Below are 17,546 nucleotides of genomic sequence, written 5' to 3' on the forward strand. Positions count from 1 at the left end.
GAAATAGGCATTTACTTCCCTATTCGCATATATATTAGGTTGAAAGGTCAAAGTTTTAAAGATCTTTGACCCTTGGTGTATTAAACAGAAAGCCGTGACACAACGGTTCTAGTAAAAATATTAAATCTTATATAATACCCTTAACTTAACTTGAGCTAATGTATCTATATTGCTTTATATGGCCTTTTCATTATTCATCTCGTGGAAGCGTCATATTTAAATTCGATCGTTTGGTAATGCCGCGAAGAGAGTATGCGATGTTTCGCTTTTCGTCTTCCTTATGGCTTCATTTTCTTTACAAACCACGCGGTAACAAGATTAAACCTGTTCGTCCTAACACTCTGGTAAATGGAATTGTTGGAACAGCGCGAATACCCCGCGCACTTCTAAACGTCATCAAACCGGTTTAACTTTTGCAAAAACACGTGCATCATCCGGGTGTGGGAAAGATTTTAATGTGGAGTCGCTTTTTTACATATTAGTTTTCGGTTGATGTTGTTACTTTAGATGCTTCTTCCCCAATGCCATCAGGTGGTTGGTGGTTCAATTCCATGGTTTTTGTCTACAAAAGTTGTGAATGCGAAGGTTCTTTTTTGGTTCATCCGGTAGCGGCTTCACTTTTCTCATATGTTACAACTCAAAATGCCCGAATCGCGGGGACGGTCCGGATGGGATTTGATACCCGGTCCGGTCGGGTGGATCGTGCTTTGATAAGGCATATTGCTAATATCAACTGTCCGCTATTCTAGTCCCAAAAACAGTGCTGACGCCCATAATTGCAATTGTCCGTGCAACAGTATCAAAATATCGCCTCTAAATCAACCTCTAGCCACTATTTTCGAACCGGATTTTCTGTTCCAAGCACGCTATAGCTGGAGCAACTTCGGCGGATTTTACATCATTCGTCTGTATGGATGTGTTGGTGGTATGCTTTCGCGTGCACAGCTTCCCTTGCTTATCCTTGTGCGCAGTTTTATGCAATGGGTTGCGGTGTAGGCCAACCAGTCACCACTGGACAAAGCCGCCGTGCTCAGGCATTCTTTTCCCAGACGTATAGCTTCGTCGGTTGGGTTGGTGGCCAACAACAACGCAGGAGAAGCCACGACTATTCGTTCCACCTTCACACAGCGTTCGTTAAGATCGCTAAGACCGCTAGGAAATCGCAAATGGCAGCTGTGATAGTACCGCCAACAGTGAACTGTGGAAGGCAGTTTTACCACGGAACGTCCAGGAAAGCAATCACTTTGTGATAATAAGCAAGCATTGACTGGGAAAATGTTACGCTTAAGGATACTCTGGAGAAGAGGAATTTGGGTAGTAAACTTTTAATATTGATTCATAATTGGTATACGAAAGCAAGCAAAGCTGGAACTGCTTAAAACTCAAATGCATTTTCCACGAACAGACCTTTGAAGTTGAACGTTGAATACAACAAAACTAAGGGTAAAATAAATGTACGAAATTGTGAAAAATGTTCTTTATTTTTTTGCGTTGAAGATCTGATCTGCGTTGGAACAGTCTGTCTACACATTGTTTTTTAATAATGAAATAGAATTGCGATAGTAATTAAGGTAATAAAAAAATATTTAATTTACATTTAATATTTGCCTGCATTATGTGCTGTTGCTCTGCTGTGCAATCGTGAGTTTCATTCGCCATTCAAGAATTCCCCATCAGAAAGAAGGGAGCGAAGCAAAAACGTGCAACCTAAACTTTGTGTCGATTTGCTTAGAGTGTCTTGCGTTGTTTCTTTCTTTGGTTGTGTATTTTTGCTAGGCGTCAAAAACATGTTTCCTTTCCACCCCAGCCCTCGGGCACATTTGCAACTGCAGGCGGCTTTAAAACACGCTGGTTGAAATACACCAACCCGCGTAACACATGGCTTTTCGTTACGGTCTCTGGTAGCATAGAAAAATGCACTTTGTGTCGCAACTTAGCATGAAAAGAAAGCCCAACCCGAGGGATGAGTGAGATGCGTGGTGTGGTCACTGTTCTTTACCACAAGGGAAAAATATGCTCACTGCAAAAAACCGGTATGATACCAACCAATACATGTGTGCAGCAACACCTTTCAGAAATCTAACCGGGAAAAAAGTATCGGTTTGGGGATCTTGCTGGCGATACTTTCACGTGTTAAGGTGCTGGTACACGACGGAATGTTGTAATGGGAAGAAGTTTTAAAATTTAAATCTTTTGTTGTTGTTTCGAATATTCTATGAAGTACTAAATTGCGTTAACTACACATAATCAAAATATCTGCATCCTTCTTTTGATTGAAACTTATCATCGACAGCATTGCAGAATTGCAATATATTACATTCAACTTTAAACATTTTTAGCTGAATCCTTTCATATGTACTAGTTTTTGGATAGCTTGAGTTAAGTGTTTTAGTATAATAATTAATTGTTAATTTTTTTTGGTTACTTTTTTGTTATTTACATGGTTTAATGTCATAATTGATTATCTAATTTGTATCATCATCAAAAACAGATCATAAAAATGTAATAAAAACAGTTGGGGGTTCGAAGATGGTTATTCATTTCAACCCAGTACTGCTTATCACATCCTGCTTGTAAACGAATTTAAAGTTATCGTTTAATGTCGTCTATCTTTGATGCAAGATAACACGTTGTGTGACTATACTGTGTCGTAGTGTAACACTTTTTCTCCCTACTAACTTTCTATCATTTGTTTTCCTTTTTTCATTTCTCCTCTTCGGATCAGGAAATCGTTGCCAGCCACCAAGAGCTACGATGTCCAGAGTGTCGCGTTCTAGTGGAGGTGCGAATAGACGAACTTCCACCGAATGTTCTGTTGATGCGGATATTGGAAGGTAGTATATTGGAAGCCATCAATATCGATTATGAAGTCGATTACACATATTACTCTCGTTGCAGGCATGAAAACGGCGGAACTGAATAGTCAGAACACGAATCAGACGATCAATGGCAAACCCACGTGCAATCGTAATCAATCACATGGCGCCGCACCAGCGTCGAACGCAAATGCGGTCAACTATCAGCACCACCAGCAACATCCATCATCGGGTGGTGTCCACGGTGCTAAAATAGGCAAATCGTCCGCCCATGGGACGACCGACAACCAAGCACAGCCACTGCACCCATCGCATCCTCAGCAGGAGCAGCAGCAGCAGCATCATCACCATCAGCATCAGCCACTGTCCCGCATTATTGCAGCGAGTGGCGTAACCGGCACGGCAGCGAATGCATCGCTCGATATGTCAAAAATCCCACACGCCAAAGCGTTCTACGATTTTTCCTCCAGCGAAACAAGGTATGAACAGTGTGGGCTTACACACGGTTGGGGTGAAATGCTGCTAGCAAAGGTTGCATTATAAAGAACCGCTGGTTTCACACGTGTCTGTTTTCTATTTTTCCAGTGACATCAGCTTCCGCAAGGGCGATATTATCATACTGAAAAAGAAAATCGATCATAACTGGTGCGTCGGCGAGGTTAATGGGAAGGAAGGTGCTGTACCGTTGAACCACATAAAGGTGATCGTACCCTTGCCGTTTCCCCAATGCAAGGCGCTGTACGATTTTCGAATGGGACCATCGGAGGAGGAAGGTTGTTTAACGTTTAAGAAGGGTGCCCTTATACATGTTCTACGGCGCGTTGATCAGAACTGGGCAGAGGGAAGGATTGCGGAAAAGATTGGCATCTTTCCGATATCATTTGTAGAGATGAATGGTTTGGCGAAACATATGATGGATTCATCGCTAAAGCAGTAAGTTGCTATCCGAACCGAAATTACTTCGAAAGATTTCTATTTCTAATTCTATTGTTTTCTATTTCTTTTTTTAGTATACTGAGTAACTCGAATCGAACCGTACCCCCAACACCTTTCGATTTAAACGCCAGCGCCACTAGCAGCAGTGATACAAGCTCGAGCGTTACCACCAGCCCCAATTCTTCAACCAGCACGACTAGTTCTAACTCCAGCACTGCTCCCAGCAGTCCTACAGCTCACTTCCTGCAAGCGCAACCTGTTACATCCGGTGGCAAACAGCATCAATCGAAGCGTTCCGATCCGGCAAACCGCGAAAAACGACATTCCCTTACAACAGCCGGATTGTCTACGAGCACCGGTAGTGCTCTGCAGACGAATCAGTCCGCCCCACATCGACATTCGACGGAAATGTTGAACAGTGATTGTAGTGGAGATGGCAAAACGATACGACAGCCAGTGGACAGTGCCGCAACTTCGTCGTCCGCGGTCGTAGCTCCCTATCAGAAGTGCAACGTGACGAAAGCTAGTCAAATGTATCAACAACATCCGCAGCTACCGACAACGTATATTGCTCTGTACCCCTACAAGCCACAGAAACCGGATGAACTGGAACTGAAGAAAGGATGTAAGTGTTCGTGTGATTGATTGTTTCTATTATTCAGTTTATTACATCGTTTTACATGTTTGTTTCCGTATTTAGCCATTTATTATGTCACGGAACGTTGTCAGGATGGCTGGTTTAAGGGTACAAATTGGCAGAAGAAATCTGGTGTTTTTCCCGGCAACTATGTCGCCATTCACAAAGGAAGAGATGGTGCTTCGGTATGTGTTAAGAAAGGTTTCGTTCATACCCTTGCTAATTTTAAGATTATTTTCCTTGTAGCCTGGATCGCGCAACACGAGTGCACATTCCACCGGAAAAATGAATAATGTCGCCAGTCCGCAAGCCGGATCTTCAGCGTCAAACGGTGCTTGTTCTTCAAACGGTGCCATTAACAGTCAGTCCAATGGTGGATCGTCTTCTCCTCAACAGCAACCATTGCAACTACCCGAGCTACCGCCACGAAATACGACAGCATCACAGCAACAGCAAGGCATGAAATATATTGATTCCATCTTCGGTCGTCAAGGATCGCTCGATGGTGGTCCCGGGTCGCCGAACAACGAGCAGCAACAATCGGCGGGACCGGATGCAGCTATAACACCACCAGCCACGGGAAAGGTGAAGAAAGACTCGTCGGCTGTTAGCTTAATGAAGCGGTTAACCAATATGAAACGATCGAAATCTCCTACCGGTGGAAGTGGAAGTTGTTCTGGTGGAACGGCAAATCCGGCGTATACGAGCGATAGTTCATTGTTTGAAGAGATGGCAGGGGCGGCAGATGCGGCGATACTAGCTGCCGGAGGCACTCCTGCCGGATCAGCACAAATGGCTAAAGCACACTTTAAACAAATTGCCAATCCAGTCCACGTGAGGTAAGGCAAAACATATTTAATGCATAATGTACCATTTTTTAGTGTTTTTTCTTAATTTTATTCTAATTCTACCAGATCGGGCTCGTGTCCGAGCCAGCTGCTTCAGAATTTACCGATGGATTTGATGATAAACGGTGTTGGGCCAACGCACTCCGTTCAACAACAACAGCAGCATCACCATCAATCGAATCATCCCGCTCTGACTGGAGTACGTGGCGAAAACGTTCCAATGATGTACGGTTCTCAGCGCATTAAACCACACAAAGAGCGACCTTCAATGCATGGGTAAGAAAACTCGTCTGATAACATTCCTGCAGATATAATTATAGTTCTAACGGTTTCTTTTTTCAGGTTTAAATATGGTGACCATGCTGTAATTACGGCCATGCCCAAACATATTGCGCACGAAGCGCCAGCCTCGACTTCGTCGTCACATATGATCGCTAAGCAGCAGCAACAGTCCCAGATCTACCATCGAAAGTCCCAAAGTCTCGATGCCTCGGCAATAATCTCGCAGCTGGGACCTTCGCAACATACTTCTGCTACAGCTACAGTTGTCGCCACCTTGACAGCAAATGGGACACCTTCGAAGTCATCCTCCAAATCGTCGCACTCACAAAGCGTTCGAGAAAGGTACGCTTGTGTAGTAATATTTCGAGGGTTGGTTTTATAATTTCATTGCTATTTGTTTTAGATTTAAATGCATCGTTCCTTATCCGCCTAACAGTGAATACGAACTGGAGTTGCGTGTGGGCGATATTGTAATGGTACACAAAAAGCGTGATAACGGATGGTACAAAGGAACGCACGCGCGTTCGGGCAAAACAGGCCTTTTTCCAGCCTCGTTCGTTGAACCGGATATGTGATGTGGTACTGGCAAGTACGGCCCCCGGCAAATACAACAACGGCAACTGTGGAACAACTAAAGTGCAACACAAAAGGCAACACATGTACCTTCGAGTCGATTCGAACCTTTTGCAACTCTCATCGGACCTGATCGGATGGTTTGTTATTTGGACCTGTGTCAACAATGTACCAGAAGCTAAAGCGATTACACAATTTATATCGGTGCTTGCCGTGAGCAGGAACTTCCAACACGTGTATCACCAGCTAAGATATTGTCACAAGCTGGTTCGCTTGTGAAGCGGAACTGACAAGAACTGAGTTAAGTTTAAGCATATTCCCAGTACGGAACCAGCAATATTAAAATAGTGTATACTAACAGTATTTTGTTATACTACGATCGTTTCGATCTTCCAACTCGCTAAGCCAGGCAATTAGTGTAATGAATGTGGTGTCTGTACTGGAAAATTGGTTTGAAATCTTAAGACCTTAATCTCTCTCTGGAAATGATGGCCCGGTTAATGAGCAATGCTACTGAACGCTTAGCAAAGTAGTTTGAGCAGAGGTTTTTTTTAATTACAAGTGTATTATATCACCGTGACTCTTGAGCCGGGATTGGTGCTACTTATTGTTTCCCTCCATCCATGTGTGGAATCCACCTAATATTTCTCTACTTATCGGACTCATGACCAAGTGCTTCTTTTAATAATTTTTTTTAACGAAGTTTAGTGCTAAGCAATTTAATAGATTTTAACACTATTAATCCGAGTTTTATCGACACATACCGCCATACATAAGAGACTTACTGTTTTGTTAACATTTTTAATCCGGATACTCAAGCATTTTGTCTCATACTTTTACTTGTAACGCATTGTTTACTCACGCATGTACGAGGTAAACCTATTTTTCTTTTGATATCTTGTGTCTTTATCTGAAAATACTCAGCTCAAAACTATCAAACGAATGCGAACGTATCTATCAAATAGATTAAACAATGCACAAATACATAAACGCGTTAGCCATGGGCAAAGGAAACAAATTAGAACAGGTTAGATTAAATTAAAACGAAATGCTCCTGTTTCGGTAATTCATTGCGAAAAATCGACTACCGTCGCTACTTGTTCGTTATCTGTGAAAGTGTGATTAAATTTTAGCATATTTTAATCGTACGCAAGAAAACTAAAAGAGAAATCATAGGAATATAATGCGTCATGTTAAGGTTTATACTCCCGTGTGAATGTGTGTGTATGTGTGCTCGGTATGGTGCGATTACTGGTATTGAGCTGGTGTGACAAACAAAACTGAACCAACCGATCTGCAGAGCAATATCATGTAGGAAACGGATGTAAAAAGATGACATGAACTAAGGCGTGAAAGATGTTAGCAAAAGTATATACGTAGCATGTATAACGTACTCTGTTATGTTAAGAAAGATATAAACAATCTAACCGCGGTGTCTACTACTACTAATGAATAGCAGAAAAAACACATATATTTAGTGTACATTAGCCATAGGTTGGGGAAGAATCTTCGGTGAAAAGAATAGTAAAACAAATACGATTTACAGGCAGGAGATGACACTAGTCTAGACAAATCTTTTCGTTTCATGCTGATGTGAACACCTCTCGCAACAGTGTGAGCTGAAAATATAAAGAATTTGTGTGAGTGTGAGCATGTTCCTCCTCCACCGCTACTGGTCATACAGGTTTAAAAAAGGAGATAAATCTTATTGTAACACCAAAATTCGTTGAATTGGCAACATCCAGCTCCATCCATCCATTGAATAAGGCGAACGGCGATTCGGTAAACTACGAATGAGCCGTTGGTAGCGTAACATTTTGAAGGAAGTAGTGTACCGTTGTGAAGAAAGTGTAGCGTTTTGTTTTAGAAACAAAATACTATATTTACACAGAAACATTCGCGCTGTAAAGTGATGTAAATGGTCTATTGTCGAAATTAGGGCATCCCTTGTTACTGTCAGTGAAACACCCTAGCTAATTGATCAGATTGGGAATGTAATAGAAGTTGGTTCGGAGTGGTTTGGTTTGTCTTTGTCTGCCTGTGTCCGTCTATGTGTATGTGTGCATGTCTTTTCAACCGGTGATTAGTGTGGTAAAATAGGAGAAATAAAACAGCAACAAATTTATCATGAAATGGCTAGTTTAATTGTAATCATGATGGCACATCTCTGTCATTTGGAACTGTTCCGTACGGTTTCCCATCGGAATGTGGTGCAGCTGTTTGGTCTGTGTCGGGATAAGGATCCACACCATCTGCTGCTGGAGTACACCGATTGGGTAAGGTGGAAAATGGACTAACTATCGGCTCTTGCAAGCGTACTTACATGAAAATCTTTCTATTTTAGGGAGACTTGAAGCAATTCCTGTTGGCTACCTCACCGATCACGCCACCCAATGGAACTGTTGACAGCAACAAGAAGGTTGCCGAAGGATGAGTTTATTACAAAACTGAATCGTACCTTCCTGCAGGGATCTGGCAACCAAAATCGTAATGCCTCAAAGGTAGAAGAAAAACAAAACCTCTAAGCTTTGGCAAAAGAAAAACGCGCATATTGTTATGCGAAAAATCAGAAATCAATAAAATTTAACATTATCTAAAACAGTACCACGGAGGCTTTTTGGTGTTCAAGTTTGTGGATCACAGTTTATTCGTATCCGATGCTCGTACCAATGGCGGTTCTAATTTTAGGCACGGTAGGTGGCCGCCTAGCTGGGCCTGGAATAACGGTAATGTGTAACAATGTTAGTAGCCGAAGAAAACCTTTCTCCTAGCCACGGCACACTAGCCAACAATGTATAAATAATTAATTGCCTTAATTTAAACTTTAAAGCGTTTTTCTACTAACTACAACAATAGTGTGTTAAATTATTAAAGTGTTTAAATCCCTACATTTTCTATGCCATAAATGTAAGTGCGGATTTGCTCGAGATTAGAAGGAGGAGTTTTAGAATAGAACTTTTTTACTCTCTCTCTGAACGCGAGAGAAGCATGTGCGAAAGAATAAAATGCGAGAGATAAGATCGGGCGACCGCTTCGCCAATTATAGTTGTGTAGGTGTGATAACGAAGCAGGAGAGATAATGACAATGAGCAAAGGAGATATTACGATCAGTATCGATCGGACCACCATACACTACAGTTATAAGAGGCTTTTGGGACCTCGGCGTCCTTCCTTAGTACATAGAAAATATTATCAAAAGTTGTATTTTAGTGCCAAAAAGTGATCCTCGAGGATCTTATTACATAAAAACAATGTTTGTACATTAATAAGTGTGTTAATGTGACGTAAAACAGTGAAAAATTGTCTAGCACGTGTTTCAATTGTTCCGAAGCGTCGGCTTGGGTTTGTGTCAGCGTATGCTGCCGCGAGACTTGTTAGTAAGTGTAAGTGAAGGCAGAATCCCACTGTGTAGTGGTAAAGCTTATTGCTACCGAAGCAAATCCTTTCGGGAATTCAAAATTTCATCTCTTTATGATTGAATCTATCGCTGAAGATTGTACAAAACCGGTTTAGCTTGAAAAATGTTAAACCAAAATGAAGGACGCTATGATAGATGGTGTGTCGAGGTAGTGTGGTTGCTTTCTTAGTAACTATTGGGATGGAATGATCTAATGTGTAATTTCAAATCTAACGATATCGTGGCGATGGTGGTTTTTTCAAATTCAAAATTTTTCTTCCTGCGCAGGCAATATGCTTTCTCGCGTTCTTGCGTTGCGCCTAAGGAAATGAACGTGCGTGTACTAAGCTTGCTTGTGTTGTGTAGTGCATTATGCCAAAAAATTTTGTCATAAATCATGGCATAAACGTGTAGTGTTTGTTTTTATCGAAACCTCGTTGGTTGTTTTTTGATGAAAAAATGTGATATCTAATAATCAATGAGCTTATTGCTTATTTAATTCGTTTATTGAAAAAATGTGGCCATTGCAGGCGAGTGATTTAAATGTGTCAAAGCGTATTGAAGTGAGTAGATGCCTTTGGGCTCAGGAAAAAAGTGTTGGTTTTTTAAAGATAAAAAGGTATGTCTGTGTATCAATGAGCTCATTGCTTATTTAATTCGTTTATTGAAAAATGTGGTTTATTGGAAAATTGTGCACAAAAAAAAAATGAAAAAAGTTTGGGTTGTTTTTTTGGTGAAAAAAGTTATGTCTAAAAGTGCTTCTAAAGCGTTTTTCTACTAACTACAAAAATAGTATTTTAAATTATTAAAAAGTGTTTAAATCCCTGCATTTTCTATGCCATAAATGTAAGTGAATAGCTTTGAATAGCTTTTTTACTCTCTCTCTCTCAACGCGAGAGAAGCATGTGCGAAAGAATAAAATGCGAGAGATAAGATCGGGCGACCGCTTCGCCAATTATAGTTGTGTAGGTGTGATAACGAAGCAGGAGAGATAATGACAATGAGCAAAGGAGATCAGTATCGATCGGACCACCATACATTACAGTTATTAAGGCTTTCGGGAACTCGGCGTCCTTCCTCAGTACATAGAAAATATTATCAAAAGTTGTATTTTAGTGCCAAAAAGTGATCCTCGAGGATCTTATTACATAAAAACAATGTTTGTACATTAATAAGTGTGTTAATGTGACGTAAAACAGTGAAAAATTGTCTAGCACGTGTTTCAATTGTTCCGAAGCGTCGGCTTGGGTTTGTGTCAGCGTATGCTGCCGCGAGACTTGTTAGTAAGTGTAAGTGAAGGCAGAATCCCACTGTGTAGTGGTAAAGCTTATTGCTACCGAAGCAAATCCTTTCGGGAATTCAAAATTTCATCTCTTTATGATTGAATCTATCGCTGAAGATTGTACAAAACCGGTTTAGCTTGAAAAATGTTAAACCAAAATGAAGGACGCTATGATAGATGGTGTGTCGAGGTAGTGTGGTTGCTTTCTTAGTAACTATTGGGATGGAATGATCTAATGTGTAATTTCAAATCTAACGATATCGTGGCGATGGTGGTTTTTTCAAATTCAAAATTTTTCTTCCTGCGCAGGCAATATGCTTTCTCGCGTTCTTGCGTTGCGCCTAAGGAAATGAACGTGCGTGTACTAAGCTTGCTTGTGTTGTGTAGTGCATTATGCCAAAAAATTTTGTCATAAATCATGGCATAAACGTGTAGTGTTTGTTTTTATCGAAACCTCGTTGGTTGTTTTTTGATGAAAAAATGTGATATCTAATAATCAATGAGCTTATTGCTTATTTAATTCGTTTATTGAAAAAATGTGGCCATTGCAGGCGAGTGATTTAAATGTGTCAAAGCGTATTGAAGTGAGTAGATGCCTTTGGGCTCAGGAAAAAAGTGTTGGTTTTTTAAAGATAAAAAGGTATGTCTGTGTATCAATGAGCTCATTGCTTATTTAATTCGTTTATTGAAAAATGTGGTTTATTGGAAAATTGTGCACAAAAAAAAAAAATGAAAAAAGTTTGGGTTGTTTTTTTGGTGAAAAAAGTTATGTCTAAAAGTGCTTCTAAAGCGTTTTTCTACTAACTACAAAAATAGTATTTTAAATTATTAAAAAGTGTTTAAATCCCTGCATTTTCTATGCCATAAATGTAAGTGAATAGCTTTGAATAGCTTTTTTACTCTCTCTCTCTCTCAACGCGAGAGAAGCATGTGCGAAAGAATAAAATGCGAGAGATAAGATCGGGCGACCGCTTCGCCAATTATAGTTGTGTAGGTGTGATAACGAAGCAGGAGAGATAATGACAATGAGCAAAGGAGATCAGTATCGATCGGACCACCATACATTACAGTTATTAAGGCTTTCGGGAACTCGGCGTCCTTCCTTAGTACATAGAAAATATTATCAAAAGTTGTATTTTAGTGCCAAAAAGTGATCCTCGAGGATCTTATTACATAAAAACAATGTTTGTACATTAATTAGTGTGTTAATGTGACGTAAAACAGTGAAAAATTGTCTAGCACGTGTTTCAATTGTTCCGAAGCGTCGGCTTGGGTTTGTGTCAGCGTATGCTGCCGCGAGACTTGTTAGTAAGTGTAAGTGAAGGCAGAATCCCACTGTGTAGTGGTAAAGCTTATTGCTACCGAAGCAAATCCTTTCGGGAATTCAAAATTTCATCTCTTTATGATTGAATCTATCGCTGAAGATTGTACAAAACCGGTTTAGCTTGAAAAATGTTAAACCAAAATGAAGGACGCTATGATAGATGGTGTGTCGAGGTAGTGTGGTTGCCTTAGTAACTATTGGGATGGAATGATCTAATGTGTAATTTCAAATCTAACGATATCGCGGCGTTCGTGGTTTTTTCAAATTCAAAATTTTTCTTCCTGCGCAGGCAATATGCTTTCTTGCGTTCTTGCGTTGCACCTAAGGAAATGAACGTGCGTGTACTAAGCTTGCTTGTGTTGTGTAGTGCATTTTGCCAAAAAGTTTTGTCATAAATCATGGCATAAACGTGTAGTGTTTGTTTTTATCGAAACCTCGTTGGTTGTTTTTTGATGAAAAAATGTGATATCTATTAATCAATGAGCGTATTGCTTATTTATTTCGTTTATTGAAAAATGTGGCCATTGCAGGCGAGTGTTTTAAATGTGTCAAAGCGTATTGAAGTGAGTAGATGCCTTTGGGCTCAGGAAAAAAGTGTTGGTTTTTTTAAAGATAAAAAGGTATGTCTGTGTATCAATGAGCTTATTACTTATTTAATTCGTTTATTGAAAAATGTGGTTTATTGGAAAATTGTGCACAAAAAAAATGAAAAAAGTTTGGGTTGTTTTTTTGGTGAAAAAAGTTATGTCTAAAAGTGCTTTTAAAGCGTTTTTCTACTAACTACAAAAATAGTATTTTAAATTATTAAAAAGTGTTTAATCCCTGCATTTTCTATGCCATAAATGTAAGTGAATAGCTTTGAATAGCTTTTTTACTCTCTCTCTCTCAGCACGAGAGAAGCATGTGCGAAAGAATAAAATGCGAGAGATAAGATCGGGCGACCGCTTCGCCAATTATAGTTGTGTAGGTGTGATAACGAAGCAGGAGAGATAATGACAATGAGCAAAGGAGATATTGCGATCAGTATCGATCGGACCACCATACACTACAGTTATTAGAGGCTTTTGGGAACTCGGCGTCCTTCCTTAGTACATAGAAAATATTATCAAAAGTTGTATTTTAGTGCCAAAAAGTGATCCTCGAGGATCTTATTACATAAAAACAATGTTTGTACATTAATTAGTGTGTTAATGTGACGTTAAACAGTGAAAAATTGTCTTGCACGTGTTTCAATTGTTCCGAAGCGTCGGCTTGGGTTTGTGTCAGCGTATGCTGTTGCGAGACTTGTTAGTAAGTGTAAGTGAAGGCAGAATCCCACTGTGTAGTGGTGTGGTAAAGGGGCCCAAAAATCATGAACCTTATTGCTACCGAAGCAAATCCTTTCGGGAATTCAAAATTTCATCTCTTTATGATTGAACCTATCGCTGAAGATTGTACAAAACCGGTTTAGCTTGAAAAATGTTAAACCAAAATGAAGGACGCTATGATAGATGGTGTGTCGAGGTAGTGTGGTTGCCTTCTTAGTAACTATTGGGATGGAATGATCTAATGTGTAATTTCAAATCTAACGATATCGCGGCGTTCATGGTTATTTCAAATTCAAAATTTTTCTTCCTGCGCAGGCAATATGCTTTCTTGCGTTCTTGCGTTGCACCTAAGGAAATGAACGTGCGTGTACTAAGCTTGCTTGTGTTGTGTAGTGCATTTTGCCAAAAAGTTTTGTCATAAATCATGGCATAAACGTGTAGTGTTTGTTTTTATCGAAACCTCGTTGGTTGTTTTTTGATGAAAAAATGTGATATCTATTAATCAATGAGCGTATTGCTTATTTATTTCGTTTATTGAAAAATGTGGCCATTGCAGGCGAGTGATTTAAATGTGTCAAAGCGTATTGAAGTGAGTAGATGCCTTTGGGCTCAGGAAAAAAGTGTTGGTTTTTTTAAAGATAAAAAGGTATGTCTGTGTATCAATGAGCTTATTGCTTATTTTATTCGTTTATTGAAAAATGTGGTTTATTGGAAAATTGTGCACAGAAAAAAAATGAAAAAAAGTTTGGGTTGTTTTTTGGTGAAAAAGTTATGCCTATTTATCCATAAGCATATTGCTTATTAAGTGAATTAGTGTATTGAAAAATGTGGCCATTTTAGGCGCGTAGGGTGTTTCAAATGTGCCAAAGCGCATTAAAGTGTGAATGTGCCTTAGAAAATATGCAAGTTTGAGTGGTTTTTAGTGAAAAAAGTTATATCTATCTATCAATAAGCGTATAGCTTACTACGTGAATTAGTGTATTGAAAAATGTGGCCATTTTAGGCGCGTAGGGTGTTTCAAATGTGCCAAAGCGCAATAAAGTGTGAATGTGCCTTAGAAAATATGCAAGTTTGAGTGGTTTTTAGTGAAAAAAGTTATATCTATCTATCAATAAGCATATAGCTTATTACGTGAATTAGTGTATTGAAAAATGTGGCCATTTTAGCCGCGTAGGGTGTTTCAAATGTGCCAAAGCGCAATAAAGTGTGAATGTGCCTTAGAAAATATGCAAGTTTGGGTGGTTTTTTAGTGAAAAAAAGTTATGTCTGTTATGAAAAAAGTTGTTTTAAAAAATTTGGCCATTGTAGGCTAGTGTGGTGTTTAAAATGTGCCGAAGTGTTAAAAGTTAAATGTGCCATTGAAGTGTGTAAGTTGAAGAAAAAAGCAAGTTTATAAAAGCAGGTGGCAAGTGGAGTGTGGTGTTTCAAATGTTCCAAAGTGTTAAAAGATAAATGTGCCATTGAAGTGTGTAAGTCAAAGAAAAAAGTCAGTTTATAAAAGTAAAATGGCCGCAAAGAGCAGCCACCGAAGTAAATGGTTTTCTGTGATTTATAAGTAAAGTGTCCTGCGTATAAATTATCGTTTATCCTGGTAAGTAAACCACATTTAATCAGTAATATCGGAAGTAATTTTTTTACTAGAAACAATTGATAAGTCAGTTTCTGACAGGAGTTTGTAATATTAGGCGGCGAGACAAAAATCAAATAACAAATAATTTATTAATTGTAAAAAAATTGTTGGTTCTCGTACAATTATAAAACCTTATGCTTATTACGTTTAAATTAATATAAAGGTACAAGTAATAACGGTACAAATAACACGACCGGCTAGTCTGCTGGCTAGGACGAGACAACCCACACACCTGATCATATAGCACGCATCACTAGGAGACCGATCTTTGTCTCCTAAGAGCGGCACTCACTGCTTCGGGTCCAGGGGCAGGCAACCCTGATTGCCGTATACAACCAAAATCATTTGCATCATCCCTTGCAGGATTAATATAAAGCTTTTCCTTTATTTTTATCTAATGAACAACATACAAAAAATGCTCCGTTTTATCTATATCTTTTATTTAACGCAATAACGATTTATTATGTAGGGGTTACTTCAACTGAATCACGACCTAGCGTTATTTCCTTAGCATCCATCGTTTCCTGTTCGGTCGCTGAATCTACGTTTATATCTGCCACCTGTTTGATTATCGTATCGATGTGATCCGGCAGCAGGTAAGCGATCGGTTCCAATATCTTCGTCTGTCGAAGGTACGTTACACCGTGCTTTTGTAACGTCAGCACATTGATGCCCAGCTGGCTGGCTAGAGTGGCCGGAGGAAACAGCACGTGAATGCAGCGCTGTAGATATGGAATGAGATCGTACGCGAAGCAGGAACACAACCGTATGAAGCATTCCCTCTCCGTTGGTGCGAATGCTTGCTGCTCTTGGCGATAAAATGCAAGAATCCCGCGGCAGGCCTGCTCGAGCGAACTTTCCAGCAGCTCCGTTACTGTCGTGGCAAGTGCAACCGGAGAGCAGAGCCGAAGATCGTTGAAGATGGTTAATATTTCATTGCAGTAGATCGCAAGTGGTTCAAAATCAAGCAGCGTTTCCGGTGGTTGCACCGATCCGGAATCATCCGGTCGGGATGCACGATCGTCTCGCTGGCGTCGGATCATGCTCGGAACCTTATTTATGAGCGTATATCGTTCGATATCTTGTTCGAACTGTGCGGAGGCACGTGCTATCGAGAAGCGGAACCGGTTACCAATCACACGCACGAATACGGGCGCAACGAGAGCTCTGAAATCGATACCAACGCGACTGAACGAAAGCCCAAAGTACATACATTGGCCGAGGATCGTATCGTACGAGGTGATATCGTTCGATGCAAGATCTCGCTCCAGCGAACGTACAAACTCCATTATTTGATCGTGCAGCCAGCTGTGAAAAATCTTTCTTTCATCGCCCGAAATACGTTCGTTGCCTGTGGTAACCATGAGCGGGTTAAACGTTTCCTCATCATCCGGGAAGATGGCTCGATACTGGGTGATGATGTTGAACAGATGCACCCGTGTTGCTTCGATTGTTTTCGTCAGATGAACGTGCGTGTCTTCGGTCGGGATGATGGCAAGCAAATCCTTCAACCAGCTGGTGCGCGTTTGTAGAAACTTTAGTTTCAGCTCACCGGTAGAAAATGCTTGCATTCGACGCAAATAACCAACCACCTGCAGACACTTGGGAAGCTGCAAGTCGGTGCGTAACTGTGCTAACAACTGCATCAACATAGTGTGCCATGCTGCTTCCACTGCTTCGTTAATGCTCTGCAAACAAACAACATAAGCATATGATTATCACAAAACACTTTGCTACTGAAACAAATCGTTTCCAGAAAAGTTGTACCGATATCACAGGAATGCTGCCATGTTTAGACGTCAACCGCTGCACGTATGAGGACAGCTCAAGCGCTTCCTCGTACTTGCCCTCACGTATGCAGCTATCCATCAGCTGCGGCAGCTCGAGAATTTCCAACAGTTCCGCATTGCGCATCAGCGTTAGCGAATTCAACCGGCGAGCTGCATTTATATCCGCCGAACCTTGCTGAAATGTTTGACATGCGGCAATAAAGTTGGGCCACTTGTCACTCAAGCAGTCGAGCTTCCTTTCCGTGTCCACAAACTCGCGGTAGATTTCACGCGAACTTTCCGCCGTCCGGATGAAGGTGTGATAGTGTGAGATGGCCAGATCCTGCGTCTGCTCCACATTCTGCCGATGTTCATCCTGCAGGCGCACCTTTTCTTTTTTCAAGTCTTCCGTTTTATACGTGCCAAGCTTCAGTAAATAATCTACCACGTCCGAAGTGTCTTGTGCCGATAGATCTGAAAAGACGCGACAGGGAAGTGTTTACACTTAATAAGTCTTCAAACGGATACACTTTACACTTTATTTATTTTATTTACAATTAACTACCTTCATAATCATCTGGAAAGATAAATTTTAACACTTTGTCGTTTTCGTAATCCATGTTTTGGGGGAATGTGTCGCTGGTTTGTTGACGAATAGTAAAATTCGATGACGTTTCACGATTGCTTAGCTGTCAAATCCGGTTCGGACAGGGTGGTTCAACAGGCACGGTGCTTCCCTTCGGTT

The 17,546-nt window shown here is 40.4% G+C and overlaps 4 protein-coding genes across 4 annotated transcripts in view; 3 read left to right on the forward strand and 1 right to left on the reverse strand.

Moving 5' to 3' along the window:
* Positions 1-3,008, forward strand: part of LOC125770600 (probable phospholipid-transporting ATPase IA) — a 61,222-nt gene extending 58,214 nt beyond the window's left edge. The window contains exons 16-17 of the transcript XR_007419229.1: positions 2,726-2,834; positions 2,899-3,008. The gene's annotated coding sequence lies outside the window, so the exon portion shown is untranslated. The remainder of the gene's footprint in view (positions 1-2,725; positions 2,835-2,898) is intronic.
* On the forward strand, positions 2,901-6,094 carry LOC125769583 (E3 ubiquitin-protein ligase SH3RF1). Its single transcript, XM_049438314.1, has 8 exons — positions 2,901-3,295; positions 3,402-3,749; positions 3,827-4,377; positions 4,453-4,574; positions 4,636-5,228; positions 5,304-5,513; positions 5,580-5,861; positions 5,956-6,094. Exons 1-8 carry the CDS (start codon positions 2,901-2,903, stop codon positions 6,092-6,094), a joined length of 2,640 nt encoding a protein of 879 aa, XP_049294271.1.
* A 5-nt stretch (positions 6,095-6,099) lies between these two features.
* LOC125770604 (tyrosine-protein kinase-like otk) lies at positions 6,100-10,162 on the forward strand. The gene is made up of 2 exons (XM_049440407.1): positions 6,100-8,368; positions 8,437-10,162. Exons 1-2 carry the CDS (start codon positions 8,225-8,227, stop codon positions 8,524-8,526), a joined length of 234 nt encoding a protein of 77 aa, XP_049296364.1. The 5' UTR covers positions 6,100-8,224; the 3' UTR covers positions 8,527-10,162.
* A 5,289-nt stretch (positions 10,163-15,451) lies between these two features.
* Positions 15,452-17,497, reverse strand: LOC125767171 (conserved oligomeric Golgi complex subunit 8). Its single transcript, XM_049433484.1, has 3 exons — positions 17,367-17,497; positions 16,800-17,275; positions 15,452-16,720 (listed from the first exon to the last, which is right to left on the reverse strand). The coding sequence occupies exons 1-3, from the start codon at positions 17,419-17,421 to the stop codon at positions 15,494-15,496; spliced, it is 1,758 nt and encodes a 585-aa protein (XP_049289441.1). The 5' UTR covers positions 17,422-17,497; the 3' UTR covers positions 15,452-15,493.
* Between the last annotated feature and the right edge of the window lie 49 nt (positions 17,498-17,546).

This window comes from Anopheles funestus, chromosome 3RL (assembly GCF_943734845.2).
Source record: "Anopheles funestus chromosome 3RL, idAnoFuneDA-416_04, whole genome shotgun sequence".
Taxonomy (NCBI): domain Eukaryota; kingdom Metazoa; phylum Arthropoda; class Insecta; order Diptera; family Culicidae; genus Anopheles; species Anopheles funestus.